This window comes from Ustilaginoidea virens, chromosome 7, assembly GCF_000687475.1.
Source record: "Ustilaginoidea virens chromosome 7, complete sequence".
In the NCBI taxonomy this organism is placed as follows: domain Eukaryota; kingdom Fungi; phylum Ascomycota; class Sordariomycetes; order Hypocreales; family Clavicipitaceae; genus Ustilaginoidea; species Ustilaginoidea virens.
Window position 1 is genome coordinate 427,278 of NC_057322.1, and position 22,514 is coordinate 449,791.

The following is a 22,514-nucleotide window of genomic DNA, read 5'->3' on the forward strand; positions in this document are numbered from 1 at the left end:
CATGACCTCTGCCTTGTTGTGGCCCTTTTGATTCAGGGAACGTGCAAAGATTGCGTTTTGTGACGCCGCGTGGCCCACGAACACGGCCTGTAAATAGCTTATATCTAAAGGATGAATCGTCCTCACAATCTACCACGACACTTGCCTGCACCACTAGAGCGGGAGACTTGATTGCTTCTCTATGAATTCGTCGCCGAAGGGGTAGGAGGATCAGGCTTGCCCAGCCTGCCAGCACACGGCCCAGCCACACTGCCATGCTGCCGCGTGCCCCGAGTCAATGATGAATAAACGGTACTATGCACTAGGTGAAAACAAAGGCGATTCGATTATATACCGGCCGCACGGCCTTACAGTCACTCGACCCGGCCGGCTTACCCGATCGTAGAACCTTTGTGACGATTGATTAGCCCCCATGAGTCGTCAGTCATTACATTACACCTTGGGCCAGCGAGCGCGGGCTAGACGTTGGGCGGTACATGAAGTCGGTGCATGTGCATCAAGAAGGAATGGCTCAACGTCCGCTAGCTCCTGCGCCTTTCCACCAACACAATGGCGCGCATGCGCAACCGGCCGTCTCAAATCAGGTACTTTCATCCATGTTAGCCGTCGCTGTTCCTGTTGCGCTTGGGAGCCGAATGCTTTGCAGCTGGCAGCTTGTGGCTTACTGGTATATATAGGTACGGCACCTCCTTCTCGTACTGCTTCCAGGCATCGCCATACTTGCGCCTGCACCGCTCGATATCTCGGTTGGAGCGGTGGATGATCATGGTCATGAAGAACACGGGGTAGAACCACGGAAAGGGGCTCCTAGAGACGCCGAGGGGGTCAGCGCAAAAAGCATGCCCGGGTGCGAAGAGGGACCACCCACTTGAAGCCGGTAATCAGCCCCCACGAAAACGAAAAGAACATGTCCGGCACGTAGTTTGGCTTCCGCACAATGCCGAACCACCCGTCCACCAAGATGCGGTCCCCCGCTGCCGTCTCCAAAGCCTTGGGGTTCTTGAGAGTGCGCCACGGCAGCTGGGGGAAGGTGTTTCGCGACACCAGGCTGCCCTGGCGCTCCATCAGACGGAACGAGTTCTTCTGGCTGTTGGACGTGTCCCACATCCAGTACATGAACAGGTAGACGACCAGGAGGGCTGCCAAGGCGTACTTGTTCCATCGGTACTCGGAAGGAGGGTGGTTTGCAAAGTACAGCGCGCAGTGGCAGTAGCTGAAGGGCACGCCAGCCATGTTCCAGAATGTGAGCATGAAGCCGAGCTTCTCAAAGTACATGTCCCTGGAACAATCCGTCAGCCGCACGACACATAAGTTCCCTTCCAGACCTAGAGCGAGCCCGCTGGCAGCGCGTCTCCGACTCACCAGCTAGAAGTAATCAGCTCTTCCCCCTTGGCGCAGGCATTTGCGTAGAGGTAGTGCGCCATGACCAGAAACATGACCTCTGCCGAGACGTAACCGTATTGCTCGTACTGCTTGCAAGCGGTGGCGGCCGTTATCAAGAACAAGATGTACCACGGGATGCGCACTTCGTAAAACATCTTGAAGTCGAGAATGCCTATTCTGGGGTTCAACTCGGCGCCCATGAAAAAGTCGTAGATGGGATGCCCTGTCAGACGATGGGTCCTCCCTCGGACAACAGCCTGGACGTAGACGACGAAGCTGTTCAGAAAGCCCGAGAGGATAGCCACCGTCATGATGGACCCGAACTCGTCGACGAGGGTGTACAGGGGGAAGACGTCGGTGACATGGAGCAGGGCGGCGGCGGCAATGGTTGCGTAGAAGCTCGTGTAGGCGGAGCAGTAGTACGGCAGACGTTGACCACCTTGGTGGGGGAGAGGGCGGCCCTGCACCAGGACGCCAGGCATGAAGCAGTACATGAGCATCTCCAGGACGAAGAAGGCCCAGTAGATGGCCCACGCCTTGGCGGTCGGGAACGCGCCTTGGTAGACGAGGCGGGCGAGATGGCCGCCGAACTGGAGCCACGTCTGGTCGTCGTTGCGAAGGGGCAGTTTGCCGTGGTAGTAGGTTGCGCCAATCCACATGTACCACATGAGCAGGGGGAAGCCCATCATCAACCCCAGGGCGCCCAAGGAGCCGCCAAACTCGAATTCGTCACTCTCGCCCTCGTTGAAGGCGGTGCTGGCGAGCTGGTCGGGCTGGTCGGGCTGGTCGGCGCTGGGGCCGGCGCTGGGCCCGGCGCTCGCGGCCGAGTCGCCCTCGGCTTTGTCTCGCGAAGCCATGGCGGTGTCGACTGTCGCGAGGGAATAGATGGCCCAGGGATGCAGCAACAACGACGTGTTGATGATCAATAAGAATAGAGCATTCAGAAAAATGTACGATGCTAACAATCAAAGAGTTCCCCGCGCAGCCCGCACTACGCCAACCACGAGAAGAAGAGGGTTCATCACGGAGACGCGGGAGAACCAAGCTATAAAAGCTGCAAATTTTATCAAGGGTCAGCCAGCCGTCCAGCTTAGATAAGACTTTGGTAAGAGCCTTGAGACGTCAAGTGTCAAGTGCTCAACGGCCCGTCCGCAGCTGGATCAATACTCACGGCGGCTGCCGCGCGATTCGCGTTGGTGATTGGCTCCTTCCTTGCTGCGTGGCGGCTTACAGCAAAAATTGGATTCCCCGCTTTATTCCGGCGCAAACGGGGCCAGCGTGCTGGGAAGGAAAAGGCGATCCAATCACGGCAGCCACTGCTGCTGCAGAGGGCCAGCACGGACCCACATGCTCGCTCCGTCTTGCTGCTTGTACTCCGTAGCTCCGCAGCCTTCCATCAGAATCCACCAAAAGTAAGCTCCGGGCCTGGTGGAGCAAGCAGAAACAGCAAATTGCAGCGACGGCCCGCGACTTGGCCTCTTGATACATATGCAGGAATCCAAGGCTTCGTCAGATGAAGGACGCGCCGAGAAAACGCACCAAAGCTTTCACCGGCTGCTGGACCTGCCGCGCGCGCCGCGTTAAATGCGATGAGTATGACCGCATGCATGGACTATCGAGGCGTCGGGCTCCCTGGAACACACACAACGTTCAGCCTCTGGAATGTGAGCTCATGGACTGACCGCTGACTGCTGACCGCTTTGTCTCTCTTCCTTCTCTTGCAGGGACACTCCCTTCTGTCGACGGTGCTTGCAGTTGGGGATCGAATGCCAAGGCTACGGCCTCCGTCTCAACTGGGTCCATCTGAAGCCATCGACAATCCTGAATCAGGATGAGCAAGAGGTTGAAGAAGGTCACCGGGGGGGCAAGGCACCGCGCCGGTCGCTGGTAAACCTCGGGGTGTCGGATATCCCGCGACTACCTTCTCCGGAGATTGATTCGACGCTGGTGCAGATTGACGAATGGCACCCAGGGGGAGAGTATCGGGTACTGGGAGGTTTCTCCGTTTTCGCAATCGACCCCTGGCCATCGAGGCCGCCACCGATGGAGCGGCCGCAGTCGGGTTCCCCGTCGTTATCGGCCTCTCCCGAACTTGCTCAAGCGATGAAGGCGGACTCGGGTCGGACGTCGAGGAGGTCAAGCGGGCCGTTGGTCGACACCTCCACGGCAGGTGCAGAAGCTCAAGATGCGGTGCCTGTCGCAGAAACGCTGCTGAGTCTGGGGTCGAGCTCTACCACCCACGGCGGCCCTTCCACGCCAAGCAATGCGCTCGCAGACGCCTCGCGCTCGCGACACGCGTCACCACGCCACCTGGACCTTCTGCGCATGCCGTCTGGCGAGAACCGGCTGATTCACCACTGGCTCACGTTTACCAGCCGCAAGCTCGTTCTCATCGACGAGCCCCATAACCCCTGCCGAATCATGATGCTGCGAATGGCGCTCCGAGGCCTCATGTCATGCTCGAAAGAGTCAAGCGCCAACATTGCCATTTTCCACGCGCTCTGCGCGTCTGCCGCCAGCAACTTGTACGAGCTGGGCGGCAGGGCAAACGACCGGGATCGCGTTCTGGCCCTGAACCACGAGCAGCAGGCAATCAGGCACCTGCGCAACAATCTGGCCCAGGCAGACAGCCACCAGGATGAAACCTTTGCCATGGCCATTATGGCGTGCATAACCGCCGATGCCATTTCCGGAACCACGCAGCGGTGGCGCACACACGTCACGGGCGGGTTGGCCTATCTTTCCAGGCTGCATGCCAGGGGGTTGCACGAAGCCGTCGTGGGGGACTTTCAGAAACACATGGTCTCCATGGCCATCCTGTGCGAGATTCCGGTAGCGCAGCACCTCAAGTCGTTCCTGTACGACGAAAGCTCTGCAGAGAGTCTGGAGTTCACCTTTCCGTATTACGGAGTCTCGAGGTCGTTTCTACGGGCGTACGACTACATGAACCAGCTGGGCCGCGCGACGGACAACATGACGCCCGAGCTCGAGCGGCAGCTCGACGCGTTCCAGCTGCAGCAGTACCTGGATTTCCCGGCCCCGCCCCCGCCACCTGGGGGACTGCTCGCCTCGCCGAACCAGATGCAGGGCTTGGTTCTCTTCCACACGGCCAAGGTATTCTACTACGCTCGATTGGTCTTTTTCCAGCGCAGCATACGACGCGACGGCCTGGACACGGTGCAGTCTCTGGTGGATCTCGGCATGCAGGAGCTCGAGTCGATTGAGAGGATCGGCAGAGGAGAGCTGGGCAACATGATGCTGTGGCCTGTGATTGTCCTGGGGGCCGAGTGCAGGTCGCGTGGCATGCAAAGGAGAATGACGACGTGGTTCGAGAAGCAGCGAAAGCTGGGGTTCAGGAACGTTGCTGTGCTCGAGGAGCTTGTCGCGACGGTTTGGGCGGCAAGGGCTGGTGGTGGTGGTGGTGGTGGTGGTGGCGGTGGTGATGCAAGGAACATTGACTGGAGAGACGTCATTGTTCTGCCGCAGTTTGATGTTTTCCGACTGTGACAGCCCGGTCGGGGCATTGGCTCTCACGCAAGAACGCCTACAGGCCTATGTATGGAGCCAACGTGCGGCCTGGCCGGCCTCAGAACCCCCCCCCCCCCCCCCCCGGGCGCAACAAACATGCCGTTCCTTGTGAAGCGTACAAGCATCAGTTTCCGAGCCGTTTTCAACAGGGATACATGAATCACCACCCCCCGGGCCATCGTGACGAGCACCCGATCGTCAGAACGCAATCATCCCCCGGCCATTCACCAAATTGTCCACCCTGGACTGGACAGCCTCAAACCTCATGAAGGAGCACTCCTCGCTCTCGAGGTGGTTAAACAGGCCGGCCAGAGAAACGAACTGCTTGGCACAGCCGCCTCGCTTATTCGGACAGTGGTAGATCTTTTGCTTATGCGTGGGCGAGTTCAGGTGCTGGTTCAACCCGTTGGAAGTGGAGAAGGTCCTGTGGCAGATGTAGCATTCCCAGCTGTCGCCGTTGTACGCGTGGTCGGTGGCCTCGTACGGGCCCAGCCGGTCCTCCTTCCACCCGATGAGCTTGTTGGTGATGAGGCCGCCCGGGTCCCGCTCACGGATCAGGCGGAAGATGGTTTCGCGATTGAGCTGCGGGGCGTTGGGGCACGACGCGGTCTCGAGGTGATGGCCCAGGCCGCTGGCCGAGGTGTACCGGCCGCCGCAGAAGGGACAGCCGACCTTTTTGCCGCGGTGCGTGCTGGAGTTGAGATGCTACGGCGGTGGGGGTGTGCGTGTGCGGTGTCAGAGTCATGCTGTCGTCGCTTCAAGAGAGGGTTTTTTCCCCCTTTGCGTGTCTTGCCGTCTAGCCCCGTCGTGGGGGACTCGGGACTCGGGACTCGGGACTCGGGACTCACCATTTTCAAGGCGTTTGCGCTGGAAAAGGACCTCCGGCACGGCCGGCAGTAGTGTTCGTAGTGCCCCTTCTGGTCCATGTGTCGCTCGGCGTCCTCCTCGGACCGGAAGACGAGGCTGCATGTCTCGCAGGGGTGCTGGGGCGCCCAGTGGTCGGTGGCATCCATGTGCTGGTCCGCGGCGCGGCGGCTCAGGAAGACCTTGGAGCAGGTGTCGCAGTCGTAGCGGGCGGCCCAGTGGCCGGTGTCGTTCATGTGCTGGCTGCACGAGCGAGACGTGTAGAACTCGCGGGTGCAGGTTTCGCATTCGTACATGATGGGCAGCTGGTGTGATGTTGACGAGCAGATCGAGAAACAGGACGACACATACTATACGAGAAATAGAGAACCAGCCGAGATGGGAGGCTGGGCGGTCTGGGCTGGCCGCAAGTGCAAGTGCGATTTTGCGGGGGGGAGAAGAAGAAAAAAAAAAAAGAAAGAAAGAAAGAAAGGGTGCACGGTTTTGGTACGAGTGTCGCGAACGAACGACTGTCTAGCGGGAAGGATTTTGATGATTATATAAGTTTCAAGGCTTTTCTTTTTCATGCCGGAACAGGAGGTGAATTATGTAGATTCCATAATAGGGGTGGTTCGGTTAGCGGCACGTATTGTTGATGTACGTAAGGTATGTATCGTATCAATCAATCAATTTTAGACAAGTGAGGGGTATGCTGGTTTCTAAGCTAAGCCAAGTACCTACCTTACCAAGGTACCTACCTACCTACAGGTAGGTACCTAAGGTAGGTGCCTGGTATTCATGCCTACTAGCGTCAAACTCGCGGACTCTCCTACACATCACTCGTCGCCTCCCCTCTCACAGGCGTTTTGGCCTGGTACGGAGTATAAACAAGGCTTTCAGCGGCCAGTGCATGCATGTCTGTTGGCATCCGCGGCGGCAAGGGTCTGGTGCGGACGGCCTGGGCTGGTTTGCATGTTGCGCGTCTGGGTGATGCTGGCTACAACCCACCCACCCACCATCTGTTGGCATTCACAGGCGCAGGGGCCCAGATTGACGCAAGCTTTGGTGCGCGCTGCGCTGCAACAATGCAACATGGAGCCAAGCCCCGAGCCAAGCCGCGACCCTTGGTCCGTGTCCCTTGGTCCGTGTCCACAGCGCAGGAACCCCCCACCCTGTGCGTCGTACAGTATGGAATAAGGCGGCGGAGCACGGAGTACAGAGTGCTCGGCACAGCAGGGTGAAACGAAGCCACAAAGAGACACACGCACGTAGACGTATATGTATACTGACACGTTAGCTGATCGATATACGTCTCACCAGGCTGTCTAGTGCCTCGATGCTGATTTACGTGGGGAAACCCGGGAAGCCCGAGTGCCGGGAGAAGTTGAACCGATGTTGAATCATTTGGTCGGTGGGAGCCCCCCGTCGAGGGGGCAGCTGGTCGGTGGGTGAGAGAACACAAGGCGCATAGTCGCATTATACTAGCACGCAGCGCCGCTTATCCATGAGCGCCGCATACCGGCGCCGCATACTATTTCCTAAGCATACGCTGGCATACGCTGCACAGGACTCAAGAGTAGGCCTTCCCTCCCGCCTTTGGTTGGACATGCCTCTCCTAAGCAAATGCTCTACTTGCCATGCATGTAACAAAATAAGTGGCCACGCTCTGGGGTCGTCACAAATGCAAAATACCCACACAAGAATTCCCCAAGGCCTACCAATATAGCGCCAAGAGATTTGCCATTGCATCGACCAAGGCGGCAGGCAGTATATCGTTCGCAGCGGTTGTCGTGATGATACGGGCCCTTGCTTCCCCGCGATGCACCGCTTGTGTCTCGTGAGCAAACGCTCCATGCAAAGCGCCCCATCCTCTGCCTGCGTCCCCGCCGTCGCGTCGTGAGGCGTGTCTGTCTTGCTTGTCTTGGGCCGGCGTCGAGGTGTTGGCAGTGCGCGGCCCAGCAGCCCCCGTCCCGTCGTTGATGGCCCGCAGCGAACAGGCACAGGCGTTGCGGCCCGGTGTTTCAGAATGCAGAGGTTTGATCCGCCACGAAAAGCTGGCTGATGGCGCAACGCGGCAAAACGCGCCCTGCGATGCTCACAGTTGACCTTTCAGCACTTTGGAGAAGTTGCAGCATTGCAGCGTTGCAGCGTCGCAGCGGCCCGCGCGGGTAGGCGGGGACGGCGGGTTGGTTCGTGTGCCTCTGCGCGCCCCGTGGGGGCCGGGGCTGCTTGTGCGGAGTACCCTACCCCGTAATGTACCACGTAACTTGCCGGCAGTCTGGTCTGGGTGGAATGCGCGAGGGCAAGTTGTTGTCTGGCCGTCCATAATGCAATGCAATGCAGGGACATGCAAATTTTCAGCGTGTGAATCTGCGGGGCAAACGAGCGTTGGAAGTTTTGGTCAATGCGAAAATCAGGTCAACCTGCTTTGGCTCGGCCACGCCTTCCCACCGACCGACTGCATCACCATGTACAACCACCACACAAGGCAGGAGCAAACATTGGCACACGGAGAAAACAAATCTCGGGCATCCTGTTTCGGCGCACGAATCAATTACAACGGTCGCGGACGCACGGGTATCCTTATTTTTTTATGCACAGTTAAAAGAAGAAGAAAAAAGCAACCGAAAAAAAAAAAAAAAAAAAAAAAAGTAGGGTAGTCGCCACCCCCCCCCCCTCATGATAATGCAGAGGACGCCGACTTGCCGCAGCTCGATGCCATTTCCTCGTCCTTGACCCGCGCTGCGCTGAAATGGCCCTTTTCGTTTGCTTCGTCGTCCCCGTAGACGATGGTGAAGGTGTTGGTCATGCTGATATGGATGGGCGGGGCTCCTGGTCCTGGTCCTGGTCCTGGTCCTGGTCCTGGTCCGCCCTGGCTCTTGTCGTCGACGACCTGCGATACCGGGGCGGCCGCGTCGGACGGCCGCGTGGCGCGCCTTCCGCACTTGGCGTAGCACCTCTGGCCCGTGCTCGCGATTTCGGCAAGAAGCCGCGCGAGCAGCTGCCGCAGCGAGGGCAGGCACGAGCAGAGGATGGCCACGTTGATCTCGAGCACGGACCAGAGGCACAGGTCGAAATAGTCCCAGGTGGGGTTGGTCGAGCTGGACGCGAAGTGGACGATTGCCTTGAGGCGAAGCATGCTGATGAAGGTGACGCTGCGGAGCACTTGGCATTGAGCTTTGGGTCTTTCTTTTATCCAACAAAGACGGGGACAAGACGAGACGAGACGGACGGGCCGTGATGGTCCTCGCCACGCACGCACGCACGCACGCACACGCAAGGGGAAAAAAAAAAAAAAAAAGGGGGGAGGTGGGGGAAAGGAAAAGGAAAAAAGGCTTACATTGCTCCGATACCAAACATCAGGCCGACGCCGAGCTTTCTCCTCCAGTCGAGGTTCAGCGTCCTCAGCTGAGACATGGGAATCGCCAGCATCCAACCGTCGAGCACAATGTTGAGACCCGCGCTCGTCCAGGCCACCATGCTCATATCCAGGCAGCGGCCCTGGTGCAACCCGTCCCACCTGACCCAGAGGTACTGGATGGGCGTGCACTGAAAGATGACGACCGAGACGAACACAACACCCGCCACGGACACGAGCACCACGGTACCCCAAAGCAGTCGCTGAACCCCGGGCGCGCGAAATATCCGCATGTAGAAGAAGATGAAGACTAGCTTGACGATGATCGCCTCGACGAGATACTCGGCCTCGGCAATGTACAGCCAGAGGCCAAAGCTGGTTAGCTGGTCCGGAGTCAGCGTCCACGCGTCCCTGCCGAGGCCGCTTGGCGCCAGCCCATAGCAGCTGATGACTGTGACGGGAGTTCCGACGACGACGGACAAGAGACAGAACCAGTCGTCCAGGCCTAACCCTATCCTGGCCCACAGCTTGAAGGCGAAGCGCAGAATGACGATGACGATGGAGGTGATGCCGAATATTTTGCTGACGGCGACGAATAAGTGGGATCTATTCCGGACCGGTTCGCCGCACGCGTTCGAGGTCAAGTTCTTGACCGCTGTTGCAAAGAAAAGAAAAAAAATGATGAGCCCCGACAGGTCTTGCTCCCTCTGGGCGGGGACGGGGACGCTGGCAGCAAGAGTGAACAAAGGCATGGGAGACTCACTCAGCGCTTGCGGGATCGTGCAGTTGGCGAGAACGCAGATGTTCATTTCTTGTCGAAAGACTTGGCTGGTACAGAAGCAGGTCTCGTTGGTGAAGTCGCACTGAGGAAGATAGCTGCCGAGGCACGATACCTGTCCCTGGGGTCAGCATAACGTGTCCCAGCTCATGACGAGACAACCCTTTCGCCACCCACCCTCACTTACAGCACAGCCAGGAAACTGTTCAGCAGCACGGAGCAGAGACGACGATGACGACGAAAACGACGATGACGATGACGACGATCCCTGTGCTCGCGCACACGGCACAGCCGCAAGGGCACCGAGTAGAAGCAGCAGCACCTTCATGTCGGCCGTGGACGATGGGACGGACGAGAGAGGGAAACAATCGAAAAGGCTTTGTTTCTGCCGACCACCGACTTTTTGATCGTCAACAAGGTCCCGGATTTAGGGCTGCGTTGCGCGATTGTCCTTGTGCCCTGGAAGGACCTTGCCCGCAATCATATGCGCCGGACGTACGTGCGCGGCATGTGCGCGGCACCTGAGCGCGGCCTGTGCGCGGCCCATGCCGTGCCGTGTCCTTCAGCTGCAATGTCTCGCTCGCCAGCAGACAGTGCCCTGGGGTCCCTGACGGTATGCGATATGCTCGGCAAAAGGGCCTCAATTCGAAAGCCGGCGCAGCCAGCCGTTCCGTGTTGGAGGAATCACGCCGGCTTCCCTGTCTACCCGACTCCCGTGCTACCTGCCAGCGGGCCATGGCGTGTGATGACAGAAACGGCAGGTCATCTGTGAATCATGGCCCGAAGGCGGCTTCACGAACCACGGCGGCCGTTGATGTTCAGGCGATTCTTCAGCTCAACTGAGAATTATACAGGTGCGTCGCCAATAGTGCCACCACCGCAGGTCTCTTAGGACCCATTTTGAACGTCGACTAGCGAAATAGGCCGTCGCGATCCGCCAGATTCGCCCCATAAAGATGGGGAAGAAGCGGTAAACACAAGCCAGGCCCATGCCTCTTTCCACTTGTTTATTGGCCCGTCCGATTCCACAGGCACGGGGCATATCCCCACCAGCTGCATCCTTGCTCACGACCGACAGTGGGCGGCATCCCACCGGCGCCGCACCGGTAGGGTGTTGGGGTGTTGGATTGGGGGCTCGGAGATTGCAATATCTCACCCCCGCAACGCAACGGCAGCGGCAAGAAATCAGCGCCGTCAGGAACCACCCCAGGCCACGCCAGTCATGCCAGGCGCAGTTTTCTGGAAGCCCGACAGAGTCGTCATGTCGTGCAGCATCAGGGCCCAGTGCGCCGAGCACGACGCGACCAGAGCTGGCGGTACGGTTGTACAAACATTCCTGCGCCAAAGAAGCTGCAACACATGATAACACGTGCCTGCAGGACGGGAATTCGAACTGGCATGTCAACAAGGATGTCTCAGATTGCTGATGATTCAGATTTCGAGACCTTTTCGCAGGGGTGGGGGCGTCATTACTGAAATCCGGCCCTTTCGTTTTCGCGCTAGTGGCGGCTGCCTGTTCGAAAATTCATCGCCGCGGGTCGGAATGCACGGAAGAAACCGAAATAATCTAAATGATCATAACGAGCACCGGCTGAGCGATACTCGCCCATACCAGCTATTTATATAGGGAATAGGGGTAGCCCTAAGGGGCTACTGTTCCCTCGGTTATAGTGGCGCCTTCTAACCTGGATATCTCCGACGTTACACACGAACCCACCGATATCCCCTGCAACGCCGCGGCATCGAGTCTTTACGGAAACGAGGACGGCCAACGCCCGGGCACGACGCGCAGGAATCGGCCATCTGGAGACCTGGCATTGCAGGCGGCCCGGGGAGCGTCCTAGCCGCGAAAGGAGTCTGGCACTGGGCGGTTCTCCGACGGGATCAGAGGGACTTCCGGCGCTGGGCCAGTTGAATCCACGGCAAGAAGAGAGAGAGAGAGTGTGTGTGTGTGTAGGGAAGGCGCGGGTCGTTGCGCTCGCAAAGGGCGCTTCTTTGCCGCCGGAAATGACGAGGTTGAGGCTGGCCTGACGCTTCCTGACGAGAATGAGCTGCTGGACGTCGTGCCGCTGAGCGACGTGTCAGCTTCCCCTCCGGAAAGTGCAGCAACAACAATATGCACGGGTAAGTGAAGGGAACGGGAACGAAGTAAACGGATGAATACCTTGTTGGCATCACCACCGGGGGCAGCGAGCCGCTGCCACTCGCCCGTACACGGTCCCGTTCTTGACGCTTGAGCCCTCGTCGGCATCGGGCATCGGGCATCGGGCATCGGACGGACTGCGGACCACTTTGCGGCCCTTGCATAAGGCAATGGCCCGTCAGCCCCGCGGCTCACCGCGTTGGTGTCGTCGGTCCAGGCCGGTGGATGAAAGGCGAGTTGGGCCGATTCGGCTGGCCGGGATTCAACCGGTGGAATGGAGCGTCGTGGCAATGGGCTTTGAGCGTCAACGGAATGTCGAGTCGAGTCGGGTTCCAGCGCGACAGACCCCGGTGCCGTGGGGGCCATTCGCAGACGAGGCCTGCAAGCACATGCGCCTCCCAGACCTGTCCTCGCGCTCCATCCGGCTGCCGCAGAATCTTGCCATCCACGCTCCATCCGTACTCGGGCCGTCGTCATCCTTGTGCCTCTACGTTGCCGCGACGCCAGTACCTGTGTTGTTGCAGGGATACCCGTTGGATTTGGCGCGGCAGTCGCCGACTTCCGGCTCGGTCGGGCCTCGTCCCCGCGTTTGACGTCTCTCGACTATAATTTTCAATGTCGAGTGGGGGGTATCGCAGTATATAACACCCAGTAAAGGTCACACAGTGTGTGGCGTCACACTTTTGGTGCAACAACAGGGGGGGGGGGGGGGGGGCCGGCACATGCGACGTCCTCGCCAGCACGACTGGACAGAAAACTGAGGTAGTAGAACATGGGAACAGTTCACCACGTACACTGCCCAAAATGTCCGCATACATGGGGCCATCAACACGCACGCATGGTGCTAAAGACTTTCGAGGCCGGCAGCAGTCACAGCCTAGCTGAAATAAACGGCAAGACTACGCAGGCCCCAGGAACATACACCGGAATTGGGCACGGTACGTACGTACATGAGATGGGTTGGTCGACAATGGACAGACATGCTTGCATAAACCGGCCCACTTCACGCAGCGCAGCGCAGCGCAAGCAAGCAAGCATCAGAGTCGTCTGGTCGGGCGATGCCGTCGAATCGGACAGGCAGCCACCAGCTATCGGACGGCGCCTCGCACCCGACTGCAGGGGTTCGCCGGGAGAAGACGCGTTCAAAGTGCATGTTCCGAGTGACGTGGAGGGGGCATGGCACGGCTCACGGGACGGGGTTGTATATTATGTATATCCCGCGCGGGCGGGGCTGTCTGGGGCCGCTTGTCTCGAGTAGAGATTCTGCGGGTGGTGCCGCGCGTCCATGCTTGTTGCGGGATGCGTGTTGTGTCCGTCTATTATTCCGTCTACCACTCCGTCTACGACTGCCCGCTGCCCGCTGCCCGCTGCCCGCTGCCCGCTGCCCACCATCCCCATCGACAGCCCTGCTCGTCATCACATCTACAGCCCTGCTCGTCATCGCATCTACAGCCCTGCTCGCCATCACATCTACCACTCCTCGTTGCCCACCATCCCCTACAGCCCCGCCGTCTCCGACGCCGGAATGTGCCCTTCGACCGCGCTCAGCGCCGCCAGGTTGACCTCGCCCATCTGGCGCAGGCTCGCGGCGTCCCCCACCCCCGCCAGCAGGGCCACGCACTCAATCACGTCCTCGGGCTCCAGCAGGTGCCACTTGGCCAGCGTCACCTTGGTGCTCGCCCCCACCGTCACGGTGAAGACGTCCTCGGGGCGCAGCACCCCGCCCGCCGCGCCGTTCAGGCTGCGGAACATGTCCTCGTCGGTGAAGTCGTCGCCCATGCAGAGGGCGAACTCGACGCGCCCGGGGCTGCGGTCCAGCTCCGTCGCCTGGCCCTCCGGGCTGTGGTACGTGGCCACCAGGCGCCGGGCGATCTCGCCCTTGTTGATGAAGGTCGGGCGCACCTCCACGTTGGCCTTGCCGGGCATCACCTCGACGTCCCATTTGCCGGCGACGGTGGCCTCGAGTTCCTTGTGGCACTCGCGGGCCATGTGGAGGCCCTGCTCGGGGTCGGCGAGGCGGTAGTGCCACGTGAGGGCGCACCGCTTGCGCTCGATGAAGGAGCCTGGAGAAGGGGAGAGAGACGGTAAGCGTAAGGAAGGAGAAAAGATGGGGAGGGAAAAGGGAAAGAAAGGGAAAGAAAGGGAAAAAAAAAAAAAAAAAAAGGAGAAAGAAAAAGAAGAAGAAAAAAAAAAAGACACCCCCAGGCCTGGAGAGGGCACAGGAGAGCTCCAACTTGCCTGGAACTCGGTCCGTGTACTTTTGAAACACGTCCATCACTTCCGCCTGCCAGCCCATGTCAAACTCCTCGGCCAGGTTGACCCATTTCTCCGACCCCGGGTTCCGCATGAAGCTGCCGTGCTCTGCCGAGAAGCCCAGCCGGGAAATGTGCCCCAGGTGCTGCTTGAGAAAGTCCTGGTCGCGCCCCGATATGATCCAGACGGCGTTCCTCGGGTCGTCGGCCAGCCGCCTCAGGGACTGCATCACGCGCTCCGAGGGGATGGCGGCGCTCGGCTCGCGCACAATGGGCGTCAGCGTGCCGTCGTAGTCAAACATGAACAGCCGCTTGCCGGCCGACCGGTACCGCGACAGCAGCACGGCCCGGTCGAGCAGCGGCGTCGAGCCGGCCGAGCTGCACTCGCCCAGCACGTTGTGCACCTTGCGGATGAACTTGGCGATCCACGTCTGCACGTTGTGCGTGGTGACGTGCCGGTACAGGTGCGTCTGCATGCGCCGGCGCTCGCCCTCGGACATGGTCAGCGCGCTGTTGATCTTCTCGGCCACCCCGTTCAGGTCCCAGGGGTTGATGTGGATGGCCTCGCCCAGGCTGCCGGCGGTGCCGCTGAACTCGGACAGGATCAGCGGGCCGCTGCCCCGCCTCTGGCAGACAATGTACTCGAGGCCCGTCGTGTTCATGCCGTCCCGCACCGAGGTGATGAGGCCGATGTCGCCGGCCCGCAGCAGGGCAAAGTACTCGTCCTGGCCCAGGTACTGCGGGTAGTGCTGCACGGGGGAGAAGCCCAGGCTGCCGTACTCGCCGTTGATCTTCATGACCAGCTCGTTGACCCGCGTGGCAATCTTGGTCTCGTCGCCGTCCCGGTCGGCCTCGATGGTGGTGGGCGACGTGACCTGGATCAGCACCACCTTTTCCCTCCACTCGGGGTACATTTCGAGGAAGCGCTCAAAGGCCTGCAGCTTCTGGGCCACGCCGCGGACGCTGTCCAGCCGGTCCCGGCCGACAATGATCTTCTTGCCCTCGTACATGCGCTTGAGGTTGTCGTACTTTTCGTCCACCGACGGCGCCCACGCGTGCGCCTCCACCTTGGCCGCGTCGATGCCGATGGGGAAGACGCCGACCTGGACCCTGGCGCCGTAGGCGTCGATGCCCAGCGTGTCCGAGGGGAAGCCCAGGATGCGCGTGCAGCAGCTCAGGAAGTGCCGCGAGTAGCTGTAGGACTGGAAGCCGACGAGGTTGGCGCCCAGGACGCCCTCGAGCACCTCCTTGCGGCGCGGGAGGCACCGCAGGAATTCGCTGCTAGGGAACGGGCAGTGCAGGAAGAAGGATATGTACATGCTGGGGTTCCGCTGGCGCAGCATGCTGGGCAGGAGCATGAGGTAGAAGTCGTGGACAATGACAATGTCCCCGGGCTTGTAGATGTCGGCAATCTTGCTGGCAAACTTTTGGTTCATGCGGTAGTAGTCGGCCCACTGGACGCGCTCCTTGCGCCCGTCGGTGGGCTCGTGCTGCTTGTAGTGGAACAGGGTGTAGAGGTCGTGGTGGGCGTATCGGCGCCATCGCGACTGGTCCTTGAGCATGACGCCCTCGTCAGAGTCATCCGCCTCGTCCGAGAGCCAGACGGGCACGGTGCGGATGGGCTGGCCGTGCGACAAGGCGTGCTCAAGCTTGCTCTGGTCCTCCCTGGGCAGCCAGAGGCCATCAACGGGGGGAGGGGTGGGCAGTCGCGTATTGGCATCAACGGGGACGGGAGCTGAGAGAGCATTTAGGGACGAGATGCCAACTGTGGTTTGGTTGGAGGACAAACTGCTGCCACTTGACTGACCGCACGGCTCCGCCGCCGGGGAGGCAGCCGAGGGATCGTGCGGAGACTCGATTTCTCCCGTCCAGGCGACGAGCGTGTGGTTCCACGGCGTGGCGTCGGAGGAGACGTAGGCGAACGAGTCTGACAAGGCAGACTGACCACGACGAGGTCTCAGGTCCTACAGGCAGGGGGGTGGGGGAGGGGGGCGCGAAACCACCCAATTGTCAGCGCCAGGAAGAAGGAAAGATGAAGGGCGTCTTTCTTCTTCTTCTTCTTCTTCTTCTTTTTTGCTTCTTTTCTGCTGTCGTCGACCTGCTGTCGTCGACGAGATGGAACAAAGGGGGAACCAGAGCGGGCGACGGCAAAACGTACCCAGTCCCGTCCCTTGCGGTATGTGAACGAGTACGGCATGTGGAAGGCGGCCGAGATGATGTTGCCGCTGAGGCCCAAGTCTGGGTTGGCGGCCCGAATCTCGGTGAGAGACTCGCGGCGCGCCATGACGAGTCGGCGTTGTTGGGGCGGCTGCGATGCTGGATTCGTCGTACTCTTGGGGCGTCGGGGCGTAGAGGAACGGCAGAGTCGGAGGTGGGGGCGGGGGAGGGAGGGTTGTTGTTGTTGTTGTTGTTGTTGTTGTTGTTGTGCGCGCGGTGCACGATTCGACGCCCTCGAGGGAGGAAGTGAAGAGCGGAATTTGCTGTGGTGATGAACAGGGACGACAATCCGGAAGCCGTGGCGGGGAGAGCGACGCAGCCAAGGATGGATGGATTGATTTGATGATGGGCACCTGGGGTTGAAGATGAGGGGTCAGGGCGATTATCTCGCCACAAAAGCCAACAAAAGCCCACAAAAGCCCACAAAAGCCAGGGGGCCCCACTGCGCACTGCGGGTGGGGGGGGGGCGGGGGCGGTTGCCTCGCTGGTTGGGAAGGAGACAGAATGACAAGTCACGGCTGGGCCAAGCCAAGCCAAGCCAGGCCAGGCCAGGCCAGGGCCAGTTACCTACCTAGGTACATGTAGTTGACCGGCCTGCCATGCCACAGGCCACAGCACGTGAAGCAAGTTCAACTCTTGGCCGAGGACAGTACGGAGTATGTATGTATGTAACCTGTACCTGCCTTGGGTAATCAACCCCGCTCGGCGCGATATGCAGTCCACTCCAGAATTCATTTTCGTCCCCCATCTCCGGGCTGCAACAATACAACAAAGGCCTCGTTTGCCCCCAACTCTTGCTCCTGCTGCATGCATGCCGAGTCTGTCTGCTGGTCCTCCGTCGCTGCCAGTCGAGCGAGAGGTTGCGAAGCAAGGTTGGTGGTTATGCGACACACGAGGGCCGATTGCCAAGTGGCAAGCCGTGACGCATCCTCGACGCCAAAGATGCGAGTCTTTGGCCTCTCGTCGCCATTCTGCTGCTTCTCGGTCCATCCGAACTGCTCCGCCTTGCGTGCGCCAGCGCGTCCACCACTTCGTCGTTTGAGCGGTGCTACTGCTGACTGCCGTACATGCCCGCGTCTCATGGGCGTTGAATGCAACGCAACCGCACCATCTGGGGGCCTTGGTCCGCAGCATCGGCCGATGCCTGCCCGCCAGCAGCCGCCAGCAAACCAGCAAACGTGCAAACGTGCCGACGTGCAAACGTGCCAACGTGCCCGAGATGCCGCGGCCATTGGCCAATGCCTGGCCAGCTGGGTAGTATTTCGAGACTGATTTTTTTTTTTTTCTTTCTTGTTGGCCACAATCGTGCCGACGGCTGCAACCCTCTTCTGGCCGAGTCGAGGCGCTTGCCAAATGCTCCAACGACGGGAGCGGGCGCCATGAGTGAGTGACTGGCGGAATGAGGCGAAAAATGTGTGCCTTTCCGTCGATTGGTGCGGGCTTACCCTGCACAGGGCGTATCCGGTATCCGTGGGCATCATCCGCCAGGCAATGCGGTTGATGTTGTCTTGTCCGACGTTGTGTCCGTCTGATGCCCTTGGAACAAGGAGAAGCGCGCATTGGCCTTGGGAACTGCCGGTGCGGATGCGGTTTGCATCGGGGCGTCAGCCATTGCCATGGTGAGCCGGCAGGAGAAAGGATGGATTTCGTCACGCTGCTTCCACTCCCCAAGCCAAGGGCGCACACTCCGTACTCGTTGGTTGATGCCTGCTTTGGAATCAAAATTCGTTGGAATCGTCTCGCGCAAAAAGAACAAGGAGGAGGGATCATCAGGCAATGGCAACCGGGAGCACGTGATTATACAGGTGATGACCCACGTGACAGCACCCTGCGCCTTGCCCACGCGTTCCTCCAACCTCTCGAGCCTTTTCCAAAACTTTCTCCCGGCAGTTCGGCTTCACCTCGCTTCAACGCGCGCATCCGGACCCGGATATCCGCCGACAATCAGCCATCGCAACAACCGCCATATCGCAACCACCCCAAAGGAGATCGATCCGTCCCGTGCCCTTTTCCGGGCCGGCCTCGCCCCAGCAAATGTCTGCATCTCCACCTTTGTCGCCATCGCAGCATGCGACAGCCCACGCCTACGCCAGCAATGGGCTGGAGATTCTTCAGGCCGCCAGCGATGCGGCGCAGGCCGTTCAGAACCCCCAGGCCCTTCAACATGCCGCTGCCGCAGCCGAGGCCGTGTCCCAGCAGCAGCAGCAGCAGCAAGACCAGCAGCAGCAGCAGCAGCAACATCAACATCAGCAGCATCAGCAGCATCAGCAGCACCAACATCAGCAGCATCAACATCAGCAGCATCAACACCAGCAGCAGCAACAAGCAGTCGGTGCACAGTCCGGCCCGCCCGGCCTGCGCGGCCAGCCCCCAGCCTCCGACATGGCGGCGCAGCACCTCCTTGCTGCCCCCGGCCCCGGCGAAGCGCTCGATCCGACCGTCAATCCCAAGCTGACGCGGCTGCGACGAGCCTGCGACCTGTGCAGCAGGCGCAAAGTCAAGTGCGACGACTCCAACATCCCCTGCCGACCCTGCCGCGAACTAGGCGCCGACTGCACCTGGGAGCGCGAGACGAAGCGACGCGGCCCCCCCAACAAGCACGCCGAGGCGGCCAAGGCGGCCAAACGCGCGCGCCTGGAAATGGCCGCCGCGTCGCCCTCCCCCCAGACCGCCGCCAAGACGCTCATGAACATTGCCGCCGACGGCATCCTCGACGCCGAGTCCATCGCCCCGCTGCCCGTCCTGGAGCTGCTGGTCGACGACTTCTTCACCTACATCCACCCGCTGGCCCCGTTCCCCCACGAACCCACCTTCCGGCAGTCGTTTGCCAACCGCGAGGACCGCGTCAAGCCCGAGTTCCTGGGCCTGCTGGCCAGCATGGTCGGCGCCCTGGTCGCCTCGTTTCCGCGGAGCGCGCGGGAGCACCTCAAGGCCCAGCACGGCGCGCACCTGTTCCCCAAGGCGATTGTCCTGGTGGAAAAGTGCCGGGACGTGGCCCTGCTGTCTCGCGGGAGCCGATGGATCCTGAAGCAGCCCAAGACGCTGGACGACGCCTGCGCGAGCTACTTCCTGGGCCTCACCGGCGCGTACACCCTGCAGCTGAACGTGGCGCGGCACTTCATGGCGGAGACGTTGATTCTGGTTCGCGAGCTGGGCTACGTGAAGCCCAAGCATGCTGGTGAACTGCCGACCTTTGGAGCGGATCCGTTTTCCCAGGACGCGCTCCCCTTCAACCATGTCAAGGACCAGATTGGGAAGAGGTTGTTTTGGTGCCTTTTGGTGACCATCCTGTGAGTTTGCCGCCCGCCTGCATTTCATTTCATGTCTTTTCGCTTCATTTCACCTCATTTCACTTCACTTCACTTCATTCTTTCCTTTGCCCATCCCCCCCCCCCCAGTCAATTGTCCCCCATCGCAACTCCATTTCGCTAAAGCAAGGCTCGGTCGGCAGGTCAATGTCCCAGTCGGGCATTTCCGGTGCCGACCTCGTCATCCCGCCCTCCACCCCCAGCTTGCCCTACCCTGCCTACCCCGAAAATGTAGACGACATCTGCGTGCTGGCGAATGAGATCATCCACCCGGCAGAAGGGAGCGTCACCCTTCTGACAGGGTTTCGGTTCGGCATCGACGTCTACACCACGATGAACGGCGTGGTCAGCTTGGAGCTCGCCTACGGAATGAGCACGCTTCCGTGGGCCGACCAGAGAATCCTGCTGCGAGACGGCCTGCTCGCCGCCAAGAGCATCACGGACGATCTGCCCCCGGAGCTGCAGCTTGGGCCGCAGGGCGACGACGCCAACTCGCTGGCCTTTCTGGACGAGTCGGGCCTGCAATACGTGCCGCCCGCGTGGCCCAACGCCCAGCCGCCCCACGACATCCGCAACGTCATCAAGACGCAGCCCGCGCAACGGCGCCGGCTGCAGTACGAGATCCAAAAGGCCAACATCTTCATGTCCCAGCTGGCCACCCGGTCGCACTTTGTGGAGCTGTACTTTAACCTCCGCGACATCCACCTGGCCGAGCAGCAGAACAGCCTCGTGGAGAGCGGCGGCGGCGGCGGCGAAACGGCGGCGGACAAGACGTTCCAGGACATCGACGACGCCGAGATCTACACCCTCATAGCGGACGAGCGCGAGGTCATTGTGCAGAACCTGCTCGAGGTGCTGGGCTCCATCTCGCAGCGCAACATGGAGCCCAACGGGTTCTCGCTCATCAGCAAGATCCGGCAGGTGGCGTCGACGCTGCTCAACGACTCGCAGGACAGGAAGGGCCCCGTGGCCCTCAAGTCGGAGGAGGCCCTGTCGCAGCTGATTGACATACTGATCAAGCTGGAGAAGACGGGCGCGGCGGCGGCCGGCCGGGCCCCGGACCCCAGCCAGATGACGGCCGAGGACGAGGAGGAGGAGCTCAGCCACTGGGCCGACCTGAGGGAGTACCAGCTGCGGTTTGCGGCGAGCGGCGGCTTCGCGGGCGTCGAGGCGTACGGCAGCTGCGAGAAGGGGCTGCTGACCATCCGCGCCTGCAAGAACGAGCTGTAGGAGCGCGGTGGTCGCGGTAGGGGGGAGAATGCCGGCCAGGGGTGCGGGGGGGGGATTATTCTGTTTGTATTGTTACGTCGAGTTTGGCGGTGCGTCTGCGCGTGTGTCTTGCGCGACGTGCAACCGGCGCGACGCCGCGTTCCGCATGCCCTGCTGCGCTGCGGCTCGGGTCACCCAGAAGGTCGGCGCGCCTCGCAACCCGCCGGACGGTGCAGCTGGAGCCTCGCGTGGTCCGGAAGCCGGACCCCGGCTTCGCCGCGTGCACTGCCGCAACGCAACGCCTGTGCAAGTCTGCTGTTTGCGGCGGCAGCGTCGCCGGCGGCTCAAAACGGAGTACAGGTATCGATGGCTGGGCCGGCGTGTACGGAACAAGTCTCCGGCGCCGGGGGTCAAGTGGGCGTGGGATTGCCGCGTCACCGGGCACCATTATCAGGGAATGCCTCTTTACAATACCGTGAGGCCGTCCGGTCCGGTGGAGAGATCCCCCCTTTTGCCTTTTTGCTAATTCGTCGTACAAAAAAGCTCTGATGTTTTTTTACTTGCAAGTCGTGGCAAATCGACCGGGAAGTAGTCGATGTATAAAAAAAAAAAAAAACTGTAAAGTATCGCGATGTTTTGCCTCTACTTAAAAAAAAAAAGAAAATACAAAATATATATAAATAATCTACAAGATGGGCGGGGAGATTTTGCTGTGCAAAAGGCGGTGAGGGATCTGGAATCTGCCATCGATGCTTTCCAAGCAGAAGCTGGCTGCAGGCGGCCCATGGCAGGGCCCTCGGAGGGAAATGATGAAAAAATGCATTATATAATTAAGTACTTAGATCATCATTATTCGCGGCTCGGCGCGTGCGTTGCGTTGCGTTGAATAATAAAGCGGCCAGCTAAAGCAGTTGATGCTAATGCTAGGCTACTGCTACAGAACTCTGCTAGCATCCATCTTATTAGGCCCTAGGTACTGTAGATACATCTACAGCTATATAAACATGCTGGCAAGCCGGACTACTATTTACCCGCCTGGCTCCCTTCTCCGTCACTGTGCCTTTTGACGCTGAAGGGTCCGGCGGCAGACTAGTAGGGATGGTTGTGGCGGGGGCGTGCCAAGGACATAGTAAGTAGGAGGAGTAGTAAGCTGCCTACTAATTCGTCTCCAGTCATCCTGGAGTCTGGAGCTTGGATCCGGATCCGGACCTGCATCTGGCTCTGAGTCTGGACAAGCAGCCCAAAGCATGACGCCACACCTGGGCTTCTCACTCGGACAAGTCTTCGTAATGCCCCTGCTGCTGCTGTGCTGCTACGTGTCAACCCTGCTGCTGGTGCCTCCGACTGGTGCTGCTGCTTCGTGTTCCCGCTGGCAGTACGACCGTTGCCACCAACTTGCTGCCTGTGGCGCCCATCGCTTGGCGCCTCCGAGGACAAGGCCAGCCGCCAGAGGCAACTTGAAGTCCCAAGAACCGGGATGTTTTTAATAGATTAG

General features: G+C 60.2%; 7 protein-coding genes across 7 annotated transcripts; 3 read left to right on the plus strand and 4 right to left on the minus strand.

Moving 5' to 3' along the window:
• Positions 1-575: 575 nt before the first annotated feature.
• On the minus strand, positions 576-2,240 carry UV8b_07747 (uncharacterized protein; the record flags this gene model as incomplete). Its single annotated transcript, XM_043145244.1, has 4 exons — positions 576-587; positions 666-807; positions 869-1,279; positions 1,363-2,240. The coding sequence occupies 4 exons, from the start codon at positions 2,238-2,240 to the stop codon at positions 576-578; spliced, it is 1,443 nt and encodes a 480-aa protein (XP_043001179.1).
• A 656-nt stretch (positions 2,241-2,896) lies between these two features.
• Positions 2,897-4,890, plus strand: UV8b_07748 (uncharacterized protein; the record flags this gene model as incomplete). The annotated part of the gene is made up of 2 exons (XM_043145245.1): positions 2,897-2,976; positions 3,108-4,890. The coding sequence occupies 2 exons, from the start codon at positions 2,897-2,899 to the stop codon at positions 4,888-4,890; spliced, it is 1,863 nt and encodes a 620-aa protein (XP_043001180.1).
• A 219-nt stretch (positions 4,891-5,109) lies between these two features.
• On the minus strand, positions 5,110-6,071 carry UV8b_07749 (uncharacterized protein; the record flags this gene model as incomplete). Its single annotated transcript, XM_043145246.1, has 2 exons — positions 5,110-5,616; positions 5,760-6,071. 2 exons carry the CDS (start codon positions 6,069-6,071, stop codon positions 5,110-5,112), a joined length of 819 nt encoding a protein of 272 aa, XP_043001181.1.
• A 2,360-nt stretch (positions 6,072-8,431) lies between these two features.
• Positions 8,432-10,218, minus strand: UV8b_07750 (uncharacterized protein; the record flags this gene model as incomplete). The annotated part of the gene is made up of 4 exons (XM_043145247.1): positions 8,432-8,909; positions 9,095-9,767; positions 9,876-10,005; positions 10,078-10,218. The coding sequence occupies 4 exons, from the start codon at positions 10,216-10,218 to the stop codon at positions 8,432-8,434; spliced, it is 1,422 nt and encodes a 473-aa protein (XP_043001182.1).
• A 3,312-nt stretch (positions 10,219-13,530) lies between these two features.
• Positions 13,531-16,569, minus strand: UV8b_07751 (uncharacterized protein; the record flags this gene model as incomplete). The annotated part of the gene is made up of 4 exons (XM_043145248.1): positions 13,531-14,096; positions 14,272-16,020; positions 16,075-16,249; positions 16,444-16,569. The coding sequence occupies 4 exons, from the start codon at positions 16,567-16,569 to the stop codon at positions 13,531-13,533; spliced, it is 2,616 nt and encodes an 871-aa protein (XP_043001183.1).
• A 740-nt stretch (positions 16,570-17,309) lies between these two features.
• UV8b_07752 (uncharacterized protein) lies at positions 17,310-17,774 on the plus strand (the record flags this gene model as incomplete). Its single annotated transcript, XM_043145249.1, has 1 exon — positions 17,310-17,774. The coding sequence occupies one exon, from the start codon at positions 17,310-17,312 to the stop codon at positions 17,772-17,774; it is 465 nt and encodes a 154-aa protein (XP_043001184.1).
• Positions 17,775-18,884: 1,110 nt separating this feature from the next.
• UV8b_07753 (uncharacterized protein) lies at positions 18,885-21,040 on the plus strand (the record flags this gene model as incomplete). The annotated part of the gene is made up of 2 exons (XM_043145250.1): positions 18,885-19,792; positions 19,954-21,040. The coding sequence occupies 2 exons, from the start codon at positions 18,885-18,887 to the stop codon at positions 21,038-21,040; spliced, it is 1,995 nt and encodes a 664-aa protein (XP_043001185.1).
• Between the last annotated feature and the right edge of the window lie 1,474 nt (positions 21,041-22,514).